At 36.7% G+C, this 16,697-nt stretch overlaps 1 protein-coding gene across 1 annotated transcript in view; it reads right to left on the minus strand.

Moving 5' to 3' along the window:
* Positions 1–16,697, minus strand: part of 14-3-3epsilon (tyrosine 3-monooxygenase/tryptophan 5-monooxygenase activation protein epsilon) — a 152,132-nt gene that overhangs the window by 121,860 nt on the left and 13,575 nt on the right. The window contains exon 2 of the mRNA XM_090391635.1: positions 4,114–4,313. Within this exon, the coding sequence (XP_090247761.1) occupies positions 4,114–4,313 (200 nt within the window). The remainder of the gene's footprint in view (positions 1–4,113; positions 4,314–16,697) is intronic.

The raw sequence follows: 16,697 nt of genomic DNA on the forward strand, positions 1-16,697 counted from the left end.
ACAAGCCAATTCATTCCACTGTTTTCATCAGTAACACAGCAAACAATAAAAGCCAGCTACTAGAAGAAACTCCAGATCAACATCAGAAGCACTCAAAATAGGCACCATTAACATAAACGCATCAACAGAAAAGTCATGGAACCAACAGAAGAATCAGAGAAGTACCGCATCAACATAATTGGTGTTACCAAAACAAGAATGATAAAAACAGGTAATATTCTTCTAAATAAATACAAGATATTATATTCAGGCAATGATCATCATGAAAAGAAAAGAACAGTTATAGCATTCAATACTAAACAACAATCTTCTTGAACAGAAGGCAATTTCAAGTAGTGATGTGGACCAATACCACAGTTGGGAAATGGATAAAAAGGCTTCTATGGGAATAAGGTTCTATTAAGGAAGTAGTATAGGAATTTTTTGAGTCACTAGACAAGGCAGCTGACATTTATATCAGCTGCTGTAAAATGGAAACGTTTGCCCTTTGTGAACATCTAAACAGCTGAGTAGGATGTGAATACTAGACAGAAATATTCTTGAAAAATTTGGAGAAAATTAATAATAATGGTAAACAGCATTGGATTTCTGTTCAGGACATGGAGTAGTCATTATAAATACCATGTTCCAACACAAAAAAGGACAACACCATAGCCAGTAAATTTCTTATGTTATACCATTCTGTTTTGACATCAGCATAATGTCTTCTGACATCATGCTAAAATTTTTGCTAAATAAGACCAAAATGCCAACTGATTTATTTCATAAAGGAAATGTCGATGAACCAAATGCCATGATAGGCTATCTCAGATTGCCTCTAAATCAAAAAGAAACAAAGTACCTCAGTTCTTTTGATATTTACAGTACATTTAACACCATAGCTTGGTTCCTTTTAGACATAACGGTTCTTTCCTATATTCAATAATTCAGCTTGATTCCTCACTGTTTTTGACAACATAATGCACTTTATTGCCACAGTTTTCACGTTACGTGATCATTTGTAAAGATTTTTTTCAAAAAATTTGAAGAATTTCTTCTAATACCTTCATTACCATTTTAACAAAATTTAGAAATGGGAAAATATTAAAGATTTGGTGAAAAACAAGGTGGGAGAAATAAGTTGTTAGAAGACATTATTGATTAGATTAAAAAACACAAAAGTCTCCTTTGACCTAAAAGTCTCATTTGACTCACATTATTATAGAGATTAAATGGGAAGTGTGCATTTAAGCTAGGATATTATAGAAAGAAAAATGTATAATAGAAGAAAATCAGGACTTTAATTTCTTTTAAAATACTTTTAAAGGTAATAAAGGATACATTCATCTTTGTAAAAAGCAAAGACTTAAACAGAAATTAATTTGAAATTTCTGGAATTGTTTCTTTATAGAAATTTCAGTTTATGGCAATAGAATCATGAAAAAAAAAAATTATATATATATGAAAACTAAAAATGTGAAGGAGTGCATTTGTTATTATTATTATTACGGGTATCTCCATGGAGTCAGTAGACTCATCGCGGGAGACCCAAACTAGCAAAACAATATCTGTCATATCTCTTCTTGAATTCATTTACAGATGAAGAGCTCACAACAAAGTCAGGCAATGAATTCCACTCATTCACCACCCTCCAGGCAAAAAACCTTGTTCTGACACCTTTGTTTACCACACTCTTCTTTAATTTCCAGAGATGACCTCTTGTTCTTCCATCACTATCACACAGCTGAAACATTTCCCCTGCATCAATCCTATAAAAACCTTTTAGTAATTTGAATGTTTCTATCATATCCCCTCTTCTTCGCCTATCAACCAATCTCTGCAATCCACAAGCTCTCAATCTATCAATGTAGGGAGCATTTTTTATATCACTCACCAACTTGGTCACTCTTCTCTGAACCCTCTCCACAGCCTCCTCATCTCCAAGGAATCCAGGTGACCAGACCTGAGCACAGTAATCCAAATGTGGAAGTATCAATGCTTTATAAAGGGGAATAATAACCTCTTTATCTCTGGATGTCAGTGTGTTCCTCAACAACCAAGTAATCCTATGTGCAATCTTGGACACCTTAGCAATGTGTCCTCTGAACTTCATCTCCTTATCTACCAATACCCCTAAGTCCCTAGCCTCATCAATCTCTTGGAGTACCTTTCCATCTATGTAGTACACAGCTGGTAATCTTTTAATCCCAAAATGCAAGACTTTACACTTTTCCACATTGAACTGACATCCATTTTCTTTTGCCCATTTTACCAGCTTATTTAAATCCTCCTGCAAACTTTCAACATCAGCTTGATTTTTTATTGCACTACACAACTTTGCATCATCAGCAAACAACTGAATATCTCCCTTTAAGCCGTTTCCTATATCATTTATATACAAATTAAACAACATTGGCCCAAGCACAGAGCCCTGAGGCACACCACTGGTCACCTGCCTCATTCTGGACTCGGCTCCTCCATACACCACCTTATGGTATCTCTCCCTGAGCCATTCTCCTATCCATATCACCAATTTAATATCCATTCCCATCTGCTCCAATTTGCGTAACAGTGTTCTATGGGGTATCCTGTCAAAAGCCTTAGCAAAATCCAGAAGTACCACTGTGTAGCCAGTTCCTTTGTCCAACTCTGATGTTATTCTATTATGGATAGTTAATAGATTGCTAAGGCAGGATCTACCTTTAACAAAACCATGTTGGCCTCTATAGAGTATCATATCCTGATCCACCCATTCTTGAATTTTGTCTTTAACCAACTTTTCCAATACTTTTACCACTACTCCTGAGATGGTGATTGGTCTGTAATTCAATACTGCAGTTTTAGAGCCACCCTTATGCAAAGGAACCACTTTGCCTAACTTCCACTCCCTAGGGACCATACCAGAGTTCAAACTTAAATTAAATATCCAGGTAAGAGGGGTTGACAATTCATTTGCACATTCACGCAACACCTGAGCTGATATTCCATCTAAGCCTACCGCAGTGTTTGCATTTAAGTTTCGCAATATATTTAATACCTCTGATTCTTTAGCTTCAATTCTCACATTAGGTATTGCTATAGGTATAGAGATATCCTCACTTGGGTGATAGACTTTTGAGAAGTGATCACTCAGTAACTCGACTATTACATCTGATTTTGTCACCTCAATACCATCAGCAGCCACTAAGGTTATCCTTCCGAAGTCATTCTTCCTCTTAAAAGGGACCAACAAATATGCTTGTTGGTCCCTTTCTGATAAACATGAATTAATAAGTTTGCAGTTTTAGAAATTCACAAAAAAAAAAAAAAAAAAAGGCAAGTGAGGCATTCATTAGTTGTCTTTTATGAACACAATTTATATTTCAAGCAGATATTTTAAAATCTTCTTTCACACTTTGCTGACATTAAAAAGCAAGTTGCCAGAAGACTGATACTGGCTCTAAAAAGTAAGAATCCATTCTTTTTTGTGAACTATTTTAAGATATGACAGTGATATATCTTGCACTTCACCAATTCAAATGTACGATACATTTAAATTACAAAAATAAAAAAAAATTAGATTTAAATATTAATACCATATCTGAAATAGACCTTTCTGAAACAAAGTAGTTAAAAATAAATCATGTTAAAAGAAAGTGAAGGTCTGAATTTTATTCTAAACAGCTATAGCAAAAAACAAAAATGATCAAAGAAATCAGTACAACTGCACTAAGTCATGACAAGTTAAAAGTATGGTATATCAATGGTCTGGAAGTTGGATGTTATAAAAAAAAAAATGGTAAGTATACATCTTTGGAATTATGGTGGTCAAGCGTTTAATATGATTCTGTATTCCAAAATAAACAGTAATTTTTTTCAAAGACAGTTATTTAATACTCTGTTAGAACAAATATGCTATATTGTTTAACCATTTATATTAGAAAATATGACAAAAGAAGACCTTCAAATCTTTCATACCAGTGCATTTTCTCATGTACATCTATCCTAATAAGCATTCAACCCAAGCATTTAAAAAACCATAAAGCTAGTTTTAAAATTAACCTGTAGTGTCTGCTAGATTATTTTGAACATAGTTCAAAATAAAAAATAAGTGCACCAGAATTAACATAAATAAATTTGCTACACATTTTTTACCTGTAACCGATATTGGCGAATCATTGCCAGTTTGTTTTCTGCACCTTTATTTTCTTCCTTTTGCTCAATACTGCTGATAATTCGCCATGATGCTCTTCGTGCTCCAATTACATTTTTGTATGCAACAGACAAAAGATTTCTTTCCTCTACAGTCAATTCAACATCCAAAGAAGCAACTTTTTTCATTGCTTCAACCATTTCTAGAGGGAGAAAAAAAATCAAATGGTACAGAGTCATTCTATTCAACATTGTCTGGGTTAATACCTCATTTGTTTAAATGTCAGCTTATTAATTTAGATGGTCAAGATATTTTATTTTAACTAAACAAATCTGTTTAACATCAAAGCTTTACAAAAATTTGAGCGCGCGTGTGTGTGTGTATACATATATATAAACCATTAATTTCTAAGAACAATTTTGTTTGCATATTTATACAATAATGCATAATCCTGCATAATTTATATTTAAAAAAAAATACAATTAAAAGTCTATAAAATTCAAGAAAATCTGTTTACATTAAACCCTAATTAACCAATGCTAAGTGGTAATTGAGATGCTGTCAATTTATAATTGTATTACTGCTAAAATCTGGATTACTCTCATTTAAGTGAATATTTATTTACGAATAACTGACATTTTATTGGCAGTTTATCTGAAGCATAAATAAGTGATTGATTTCTATTCAAGTTTTCTGCTACACTTGAAAACAGTAAATAGGATGTAATTGTTGAATTAAGATGTGGAAGAAACAAATCAGTATTCCATGATTAGATCATTGTGCAATGCCTAACTCATCTCCTGTACAATGATAGTGCAACATACCTATGGCTTGCATGCAAACAGTTTTTGATAGGCACCCAGACATATCTGAAACATAATGGAATCTGAAAGATTTCCTGGTTGATCTTAAGCAACTTGAAAATTTTCAATTGGTTTATGAGAGATGTCCACATCTATTACTAAAATAGATGCATGTCAAATTTACATATAGTAAAGAAATAGCCCTTAACTTTTTTACTTCTGCAATGCCATGTGGTTTTTTTTTTCTGTATGTCAATTTAGAAATTGCTTTTTTTTTTTTTTTTTTTTTTTTGGAAAACCATCATCACCTGAACACACCTTCTTGAGGGACCATATCAGGAAACTGATGACAAATGAAGACAGAACCAAGATCACTTCACATATTTCTGCAGTTATATGCAGAGAACAGCAGGTATCAAAGAAGTTCTTCATTGGAGACTTAAACATCTACTACTCAAAATGGCTTCCCTTCTCCAGTTCCAATAATTAAATAGGAAAGGATGCCAAAGTAACTGCCATTAGTACTGATCGGTGTTAACAGGTAGTCCATCTAACTACCAGAATACCAGACAACCATTATCATCAGGGCTCTAGAAATACAACTTAAATCTACAAGCTACAAAAAATTTTACTCGGCCAAGGTATCTATTTAGACAGTCTTGACAAAAATAATTTTACAACTTCCAACCCCCCCCCCCCCCATGCTGCCCACAGAATTGAGCGAGCTGGGTTCCATTAATGGCGCTGTGCATTTGCATGTTTATCAGTAGAGAGAAAGATCTAGCTGTACTGGTTAACATGAAATGGGGAGAATATGAGAACCATATAGCTGTAACAGCAATTCACAAGGTTGGAATGCAGCCACCTGTTATTATCAACATGCTAAAAACACTTGGGATCAGTATGTTGCTTGTGTATTGGACTATTAACTGTCATAACAATACAGAAGAACTGCCAAAATACTGACTGCCGAAGAACAGGTCGACTACACTGTGTTAGGATGCAACAGCTTATGATGGCTGTGAAGGCACACCTCCGCAGTAATTCTGTGAGAATGCAGAAAATGAAGTTGTGGGATATGGTATATGAAGAGGCAGAATCAAGGTAAAAACAGATGACTAGTGGTGTGTCACAAGGTTCGGTGTGGAATCACTATTGTTTAATTTGTACATAAATTACATAGGAAATAACCTGAAAGGAAATATTCAGTTGTTTGCTGATTATGTAAAATTCGCAGAGAATTATGTCAAGAATACTAACTGATGACCTGGGGGGGGGGGTCATCGGTTAGTTCTACTGGATGCTTCCTAACACCACAACTTATGGGCAGAAGGTTTTGATAAAATCAAAGGCACTTTTCTGGCAGTACATAAACAGGCAGAGATATCCTCTTCACAGATGAGAAGATTTTCACCATTGAAATCGTTTAACTGCCAAAAGAATTGGGTGGTTGCACAACGCATGCCATATCACCCAGGATTCAGAGAGAGAGAGAGATCATGACCCTGCATCATTGATGGTCTGGTGGTGGGTATCAAGGAGGATATTAAAGTTGCATTTCTGCGATAAAGGAGTCAAAACCTCCAAAGTGTATCAAGACACCATGCTAGAACCTGTGGTATAGCCCCTGAACAACACCTTATTTAATAGCAGACAGCTGACCCTCCAACAGGACTAAGCCCCTGGACACAAGGATAGGACCACACAACAGTTGTTGGAGGCGATGTGCATGACCACATACCACTATTTAGAAGTCCCGATCTGAATCCGCTGGACTTCAGATTGTGGTTGGAGCTTGAGAGAGCAGCCTGTAAGAAACAACACCCCAACATTGCCAGCCTGAAGGAGGATTTGGAGCGAGCAGTGGAAATGTTTCCATTGGATGCTCTTTGTATCATCCTTGATTTAGCCTCAGACTTTCAGCATGCGTGAAGGCAAAAGGGGGACATTTTGAACATTGAGTGCTGCTATATGCACAATATACATGTGGTTTGTATGTGCTGAAAGCTGTAAATGATTTACTGATAGATTAAAGGAAAGTGCTGTTCAAGTTGTAAAAGTATTTATGGATAGATTAGGCTACTTTATATAAATATTGTTATGGGCAATGTTTTAGTAAACTAAATGTTAGGATGACAAAACAAAGCAATATGTTCTTCAATTATGCATAATTATACAGAAATATCCTTTGAGAAACAGTTGAAAAGAATTGTGGAAGAAAAGCTTGGTGAAGAACAAGCTGGATTCAGGCCAAATAGAGGCTGTCAGGATCAGATCTCCACTTTACAACAAATAGTTGAGAAAGCATGGGAATATAACAAAGATCTGTATTTAAGTTTTGTCGATCTGGAAAAGGCATATGATAAGGTGCCAGGAGAGAAGCTATTCAATACACTACAGTTAAATGGTGTCATGGGGCATTATATCAAGCAATACTTAGTCTTTATTTGAGTTGTAAGTCAGCAATTAGAATTGAAGGAAGTACAGGAAGATGGTTTAATATTAAATCTGGTGTGAGACAAGGATGTACATTATCCACTCTGTTATTCATTATCTATATGGATCATACTATGAAAGAAAGTGGTATTAAACATGATATCAGAATTGGATATGTTAATGTCAGCTCTTTGCTTTATGCAGAAGATGTTAACTTCTAAATAAATCTGCTACAAGTTTGCAAGATTCCCTGATGAAAGTGAATAACTGTTGTAATAGATATGGTATGAAGGTCAGCATTAAAAAGACAAAGACAATGAAAATAGGTAGAATTGTTGAAAATGTATGTGAACTGTGTTGTGAACTGGGAACCTGTGGAACAAGTAAAACATTTCAGCTACTTAGGCATAATTTTTAGTGAAGATGGTAAATTAAATATAGAAATAGACAACAGAATCAATAAAGCTGGTATGGTGGGAAGTCAATTAAATAAATTCATATAGAATAAGAGAGAAATTAGTCGGAACACTAAATTAGCTGTACAAGACAGTGTTCAAACCAGTTTTAACTTATGGATCTGAGAGCTGGATCAGAAGTAAAACACTTGACTGCAGATATGAGTCGTCCTGAGAAAGATTAGAGGCATGAACAGATGGCATCAATGGCAATATCATATTAAAAACGAGGATATTAGGAAAGAACTTGACATTGTCGGCATCCAGGAATGCGTTAGCAGAGCTAATCTCAGGTGGTATGGTCACTTAAACAGAATGGGCGAGGAAAGATTAGCAAAACAAGTGTTCTCTGCCAGGTTGGCAGGAAAACAACCCAGAGGAAGACCAAGATATAGGTGGATTGATACGGTACAATGTGCTTTAGACGATAGAAATATAAGATCTGATAATGATAATATTGGTGTCTTGACAAGTAACAGACTGATTTGAAGGAAAATTGTAGATAGGAAGTTAGTAATGATGTAAATTTTTCATGTAGTACTATCGTATCCTGTATACCCCTTGAGGGTATGTCAGGAATTTGATTGATGACGATGATACACACACACACATTTAGTTGATAGTTCATGTTTTGTTTACAATTTGATGTCTAAAAAGTATCTTAATTTAACAATATTTAAAATATATCAGTAAATGTATATTTTACTGATTAATCTAATATATTAGATTAATATATTAATCTAAAAACTTGCCTATTTCACAAGAGTTTCAATTTACCCACATCACACCCAAAATAGCATTGAACTAGACTCACTGGCTGCTCACCAGTGAGTCTAGTTTGATTCTAGTGAGTATTGCTGGTCACTTTCACCAAGCACAGAAAGGAAGTTTAATTTCTGTGTATGTGAGCAAGAAGAGGTGAAACTTGACAATTTTATGGCAGTCAAAGCTACATTAACAAGCTTGCAAATGTTTTCATTTAGAGTCTGTTTCTGAGTGACAGTTTGGGATTAACATTTTTTTTTTAAATTTTCTGCCTTGTTCGTGTCATTGAACTGATGAAGCAATGTGATAAATCTTGCTGGCATTTTTAACAATAGGTATGTGATCATCATGATAATCATGAATCACATCAAGCTTTCTTTATATTGCATATGTTATAGTACTGTTTCAGGCTGTCAGTGAACTTTCCAAGATTTAAGAACTATTTAAATAGGATGTACAGGGGACAGAAATACAGCTGGTTAAGGTTGGCCAGAAGTTTGGCACTGAGTTGGTCTCTGCACGGCCAGCACAAGTCTAATGGCAACAAACATTATACATAACACAATTTTCCTTTTTGTAATGTACAGCTTCCAGCTATAGCACTCACTGCTTCAAATGATGTCTGCACTAATGAGATCCAAAGCACTATTTTAGCTCAGCCATTTTTTATGTTGATCCTATAAACAAGATGTTTGATGAACTTATAGCACAGTGGTTTTCAAACTTTTACTCTGAGCCTCACCTGACAAGAGAAAACACTGTCAGTCCCCCCCCCTTCAGCCATTCCATAACGCATGACAGGGAATAGAATTGTTTTATGTACACACAGACATGAATAACAATCTTATTTGGTTCCAAAAGTTGTGTTATGCATTTGTTCTGTTAGATTCCTTACTTTGATGCCATACATTTTCAATATCACTACAGACACAAAAGGCTGCAGAACCTATACCAAATCAATGCCATGTGCAGACAAGGTTATGACAAGGTAAAAGAGAAAAGTATGGAGGTTGGAGTCTTAAGGAAATATTTAGTAGTGAAGGTTGTTCCAGAAACAAAAGCAAATGGATTGAAAGATGAATGGGCAACAAGTTCAAGGAGTTATTCAACTGTAAATGGATGTTAAGCATTTCTTGCTTGTGTTATTGTAGGATTAATAGAAATATTTGTAGAAAAGATGCAAAATGAACATCTGTAAGACTAAGGTCAGAGTGTGTGTGTGTGTAAGGGGGAAATCATCAGTGGCTAAACAACCCTCTTCTGAAGTACATGAATTCTTAGAGGTTTTTGTGAACAATCCCAAATACGAGAACAGCACTCTGAGGGTTGGTGGATTTGGGATTTTTAGTGTTGGTACATGGACGGATGAACAGTAAAGTCTTGAGCAAAAACAGGATGCCAGGTTTTCTGGTAACCAGTGCGAGAGATTGTGGTGTGTTTACACTAGAAAATGCTTGGGATAAGTTAATATGAGAAAAGAGATCAGGTCTGGTGCTGGAGATAAGTTTTTTTTTTTTTTTTTTTTTTTTTTTTGGGGGGGGGGGGGGGTCTTTTTTTTGTGAGTAATAAAAGACCAGCACTGAAGGTGACTAGATTATCACCTTCCCAAAATGATGGTTGGAGAGCAATGTTTAGGATAATGGTTACAGAAGATACCAAAGCATGATATTTGAATACTGCAAGGTTTGTCATTATTATTATTATTATTGTTAAGAGAGACCTCCAGGAAGTCAGAGACACATCGAGGGAGGTCGTATACTACACACACAAGCTATCATACTTACTCTTGAATTCATTCACACTGCTTGCACTCACAACATCCAATGGCAATCCATTCCAATCAAGCACCACCTTATGAGAGAAAAATCTAGCCCTCACCCCATTCTTAGCTTCCAAGGATTCCCTGTTGTCCTTTCCCCACCTTCCATAAATTGAAACGTTCAATCTATTCAAATCCTGTACGACTCTTTCAGAAATTTGTAGGTCTCAATCATATCACCCCTCTTTCTCCTGTTTGCTAGTCTCTGCAGTCTAAAATTCTCAACCTGTCTTCATAATCAGTATTCCACAATTCTGATATTTTTAACACACTCTATTGCACTCTCTCCAATATATCAGAATTGCAACTGAAACCAGGAGACCAGACTTGTGCAAAATAGTCCAAGCAAGGGCTTATCAAGGCATTATAAAGAAGCAAAATGGCATTTTTATCTTTACATGTGAACATTCATTTCAGCTTGCAATTTGAGTTGTGTTTGCAATTTTTGCCACATGGTTCTTGAACTTCAATATCCTATCTACTAATACTCCAAGATCCCTAGCCTCATCAGTTTCTTCTAGCATAATCCCCCCCCCAATATAATACGACACTGGATCACACCAAAGTGAATGACTTTACATTTACTGACATTGAACTGACATCCATTTTCCCATGCCCACAATTCCAGCCTATTCAAATCATTCTGCAAGTACTGCATATCACCAGCAACCCTGATTACCTTGCCTATCTTTACATCATATGAGTCGTATTTGAGTCATATGAGTAGGAAGAATAGTGCTACTATCAAACAAAACTATAAATTTTTGTATTGATGTAGATTATATCCCACTCATATGTATAAATACTCTGCTCTCTAAATACTGAACCTCAATATATCCCACTCATATGTATAAATACTCTGCTCTCTAAATACTGAACCTCAAACTTTGTTTGAGGTTCAGTATTTAGAGAGCAGAGTATTTATACATATGAGTGGGATATAATCTACATCAATACAAAAATCTGTGGAAACAACTCCATCAGTACATGCAGTGGCAGACCTAAGAGAAAAGTGGCAATCCAATTATAAAGAAAAGCGCACCCAAAAATAGCAATTTGCTAGCAAGCCCTTGATACCAGACCCTATGAAATGCTTTGGACGTGTAACAGTGTTAATTGCAGCAGCACAAGTTTCTCTAAACTTTTCCAATGCATGTGTTCGCATGCATTGGAATTGGATGTATGCAAGACTTGCTATGGATCCTAACTGGAAGAATCCACATTGGTCATCAATAATTAAGTGATGGTTGGGTGTTAAATGAGTGTTGATGAACATTGCTTCAGACAGACAAAAGCAAGAGGTTGATAGTTTAGTGATAGACACGTCTTTCTTTAAAGTGTTTCTTTCAATGTTATAATGTGAATGGATGCCAGCTGAACATATCAGGTCAACCCAAAAGTAATGTTTTTAGCATTAAGTTTTGAAAGGATATAAAAGATAAATCACTTGCTAATTTAATCTCAGGTATAAGTTTTCCATTTGAAACAATAATGCTCTTCCAATGTTGTGAAAGTTTCATAATGCAATTTCTATAGAATTCAGGAGGTTTGGAGGCAAAAAAGTCGCAAAGGCTCAATCTTCATTAATGAAACGTTGCCAACTTCAAAATAAGTGGTAATCTGAAGGTGCAAGATCAGGAGAATACAGAGAATGTGGAAGCTTTTCGACTAAATTTATTTTGAAATACTCCCCTCACTCTGGGTGCCGTGTTATGATGTAAAATAACACTCTTTCAATTGACGAGAGAACAAGTCTTCTCTTTCAGTTTTTCATTCAATCAATAGAGTTGTTCACAGTATACTCCAGCTGTGATTGGTTTTGTGGTGCTTAACATTTTTATAAATGTATTCACTTTTCATCACCAATGACTACATGACTCAAAAACGGAGACTGAACCTCTTGAGTAATGAAGAGTAGTGCAGATGTTGATGAACTCTTCAATTGATAACAGTTCTTGAGGAATCCACTTGCAGAGCTGAGGCACTATTCGAGTTCTTGCAAATGGCAATGGATGGTCGATGACGAATTGAGATCTTTTGCTAAATCTTCAACAGCTGCATTGCCATTTCTTGCAATAGTGGTTTCCAGCATATCATTATCAAGAGAAAAACATGGCACCCAAAGTGAGGAGAGTCTTTCAAGATAAATTCCCTAGTTTAAATTTTTGGAACCATCGCTAGCACTTTTGCACATTCAAAACATTATTCCCATACACTTCTTGCAGTTTTTTTTTTTTTTTTTTTTTTTTACAGTGATAGCAGCATACATTATATGGATACAGTGAATGGATGAACAGCAAAATCAAGCAAGCTGTGCTGGAAAAGAAAATGTTATGGATGAGGTACAAGACAATTGGTGGTGATCAAATCCGTGAAGAGTATAAAGTGCAGGCTAGAAAGAAAGAAAGAAAAGGTGCAATATGAGAGAAGACTGGCTTGTCTGGCCAAGGTTAACTCAAGGGAATTTTTCCGCTACATGGCAAGCAAGAGAAAAAAAATTATGGCAGGTTAACACTGGTGGATAATCATGGCAGCAGAATAACAGCTGCAAGGGATATAATAAAATTATTGAACGAGCACTTTATCAGCGTATATCATACTGGTATAAATGATCTGGTACAATATATAAAAGAGAGGCAAGTATTAAGAGAATTGGAAGTGAAAGAAGCAGAGGTGTATCAGATGTTGGTTGGGTGGGTTCAATGTGAGTAAGGCTGTGGGAATGGATGACACATTACCATGTATTCTTAAGGAATGTGCACCATAGTTGGTTATGCCCTTAACCTGGTTATTTAATGAATGTCTTTCAGTTGGTAGGGTTCCTAAAGAGCAGAAAGAAGGCAAAATAGTACTACTCACTCCACAAACATGGTTCTAAGACAAAAGTCTCCAACTATAGGCCAGTCTGTATAACTGCAGTTGTGGTCAAAGTGTTGGAGAGATTGATAAGCAATAGAATACAGAATTGGGTTGATGGCCATAGCATTCTTTATGATGGGCAGCATGCATTTGTAAAGGGTAGGTCCTGTTTTTGTAATTTATTTGCATTTTATGATAAGGTGACGAGTATGTTAGATAAGGGAGAATCTTATACAGCGATATTCTTAGACTTTGCAAAAGCATTTTATAGATTACCACATAAGTGTTGATGTACAAGCTGCAGAGGATGGGAATAGATGGTATACTGGTTAGATGGATCAGAAAGTGGCTCTCTGAACGATACCAGCAGGTTGTGTATGATGGAGCAGTGTCTCAAAAAAGAAGAGTAACCAGTGGCATGCCCCATGGTTCTGTTCTTGAGCTCCTGCTATTTAACTTGTTTGTAAACAATATATCATGCAGACTGACTGGAGATCTTCAGTTATTTGCTGATGATGCAAAGTTGAGAAGAATTATAGGTAGCACTGCTGATGCTGAATCCCTTCAGGAAGATTTGAATAGACTTTTTACTTGGACAAAAGAGTGGGTTTGTAGTTTTAATATCAATAATAGCAAGGTGTTGCATTTTGGAATGCAGAAATATAAGGCTGGGTACTATATCAATAGTGCTTTACTGCAGGAAGTGGATGAGATCAGAGATTTGGGAGTGATGGTTGACAGTAGACTGAAATTTAGAGGGTATATGACTAGTATTGCAAAGGTTGCACATCATAGTGCTGCTATGATAAAAGTACTATAACATGCAAGGATAAGGAAGTAGTTATGCCACTGTATAAAAGGCACTGGTCAGACCACACTTGGACTATTGTGCTCAGATCTGGTCACCTGGTTTTCAATGTGATGTAGAGACATTGGAGAGGGTCCAGAGGCAAGTGACAGACAATATCAGGACTTTGGAAAGCTGGCTATGGAGAGAGGTTGAAGAAATGTGGATTGCAGAGTTTGGTGGATAGGAGGAAAAGAGGTGATATGACAGACATGTTTAAGTTAGTGAGAGGATTTTATCAGATTAATCCAGAGGGGATTATAAAATGAGTAGAAGGTGAGAGGGGGAAGAACCTGAGGTCATTCCTGAAAGTTATATAAAAGTGTGGTGAAGAAGGGTGTGAAGAGCAGATTTTTTACATGGAGAACTGTCAGTGGATGGAATGCATTACCAGAATGCATTCCATTCAATGATAAATACGTTGACAGTTAAATGAACTGGAAACCCATGTGCCTGACACAGTCCTCAATAGACTAAAGACCCCAGGACTCGTTCTCGTGTCTTATAACTGCCACCTCAAGCATGGCCTAGCAACCTATATCCAGCCTGGAAGGATATAACCCAAAGTGTTCCTGATACAGAATACTCCATAGGTATTAAAGTTCAAAATATCACCATCTACAATGTCTACTCCATTGCAATCCTGGCCTGATCAGATGGACCGACCTCCTCCTCGCCCTGCTATGTTGGTGACTTCAATTCCCATCACACCATGTGGGGCTATTCCTCTAACAACTGGGATGGTAATAATCTAGCTAACTGAATGGATATATATAACTTGTATTTGAATTATGATGCCAAGCAGAACGGCGCTCTTTACTCAGCCAGATGGAACAGAACCTACACCCCAGATCTGTGCATAGTCACTAAAGACTCCGAAGACCACCCTCTTCCATCAACCAGAACCATCCTTAACAGATTCCCTAATAGTCAACATCGTCCTACATTAATAGAGATAAGAACATCAATCCCAGTCATCAACGGAACACCAATCGTAAGATGGAATCTCTGCAGGTCCAACTGGACTGCATTTCAGAAACAAATCGAGCAAACCATTAGAGCAATTCCACCCACTCCGAATTGCTATCCTAGATTTGTTAAACTACCCAAATCTGCAGCAAAAGCCACTATCCCTAGAGGCTACAGAAAACAATATATCTCATGTTGGAGTAAAGAAAGTGAGGAACTCCTAGCCAAATATGAGGAAACTGAAGATCCAACTATTGCTAAGGAGCTCATATCAACCCTGGATAAAAACAGAAAGGAAAGATGGATCTCAACCATCAATGAACTCAATTTCATCACATCTAGTCGGAGAAACTGCTCACTTCTGAGAAAATTAGGTGGAGCAGAGTCAACGACACACAAAACAACAGAGATAACTCCTGATCAAATGGCTAACTATTTATTGAAAACCTCCAAGATTCATCCCACCTCTACCAGGAAAATTGCTGTACAAGCTTCCATCAGACAAATCCTGAAGATGGAACCAGAGCTTCCTGAACTCGTACACCCAGTATCTCAGGAAGAGGTACAAATAGCCTTAAAACTTACCAAGAATGGCAAAGCTGCAGGAGTGGATGGTATACTCAGAGTTCCTAAAACATCTTGGTCAACATGGCCAAACATGGCTGGCTGCCCTTTTCTCAGAAATCGTCATGATTGGTAAACTACCAAAGCTGTGGCGGGAAGCCAAATTAATTGCCATGCCAAAACCAGGGAAAGATCCAAATGATGTGAAAAACCTATGACCTATCTCCTTGTTTTGCATCACCTTTAAGCTCTTTGAAAGAATTCTCCTTAGAAGAATTTCACTCATTGAAAGAGCACTCCCAACTGAACAAGCTGGCTTCAGGCCAGGAAGAAGTTGCTGTGACCAGGTCCTGGGCCCTGACAATTCAAATTGAAGCAGGCTTCCAGAAGAAACTTAAATCTGGAGCCACTTTCATTGACCTAACATCTGCTTATGACACTGTCTGGATCAGGGCCTCCTCCTAAAACTAGGAAATATAAAGTATAAAAAAACTTTACAACTTTTTGAATCTATTCTCTCCAACAGAAAGATCTGGGTTCATATTGGCAGAAAAAAGAGCAGGCCCAGATTCCTTTACAACGGTCTTCCTCAGGGCTCTGTGTTATCCCCTATACTTTTTAACATCTATGTGTATGATCTACCTCATACCAGATCAAGCAAGTATATGTACGCCGATGACCTAGCGATCTTACATCAATCCACCTCCTTTACCAGAATCAACCTAGAATCAATCTTGAATACAGACCTGAACACCCTGGAAGAGTACTTCAAGCAGTGGTACTTGAAGCCAAATCCAACAAAAACAGTGTCCTTAGTATTTCACCTGTACAATGCAGAGGCAAATTGACAACTCAACCTTTCTTTCTGTGGAAAAATGTTGAACACGAGCCTCACCCAAAATACCTTGGAGTGAGACTAGACAAAAGCCTAACCTATAAAAGGCACATCATCAACTTCTCCAATAAAATTAAAACCAGAAATAATATCATTTCAAGGCTTGCTGGAACAACCTGGGGTTGTCGTGCAGAAGTCCTAAGGTCATCTGCACTAGCCCTTGCATTCTCTGCA

This window comes from Typopeltis vanoorti, chromosome 4 (genome assembly GCF_054136105.1).
Source record: "Typopeltis vanoorti isolate ZY-2024b chromosome 4, IOZ_Tvanoo_1.0, whole genome shotgun sequence".
In the NCBI taxonomy this organism is placed as follows: domain Eukaryota; kingdom Metazoa; phylum Arthropoda; class Arachnida; order Uropygi; family Thelyphonidae; genus Typopeltis; species Typopeltis vanoorti.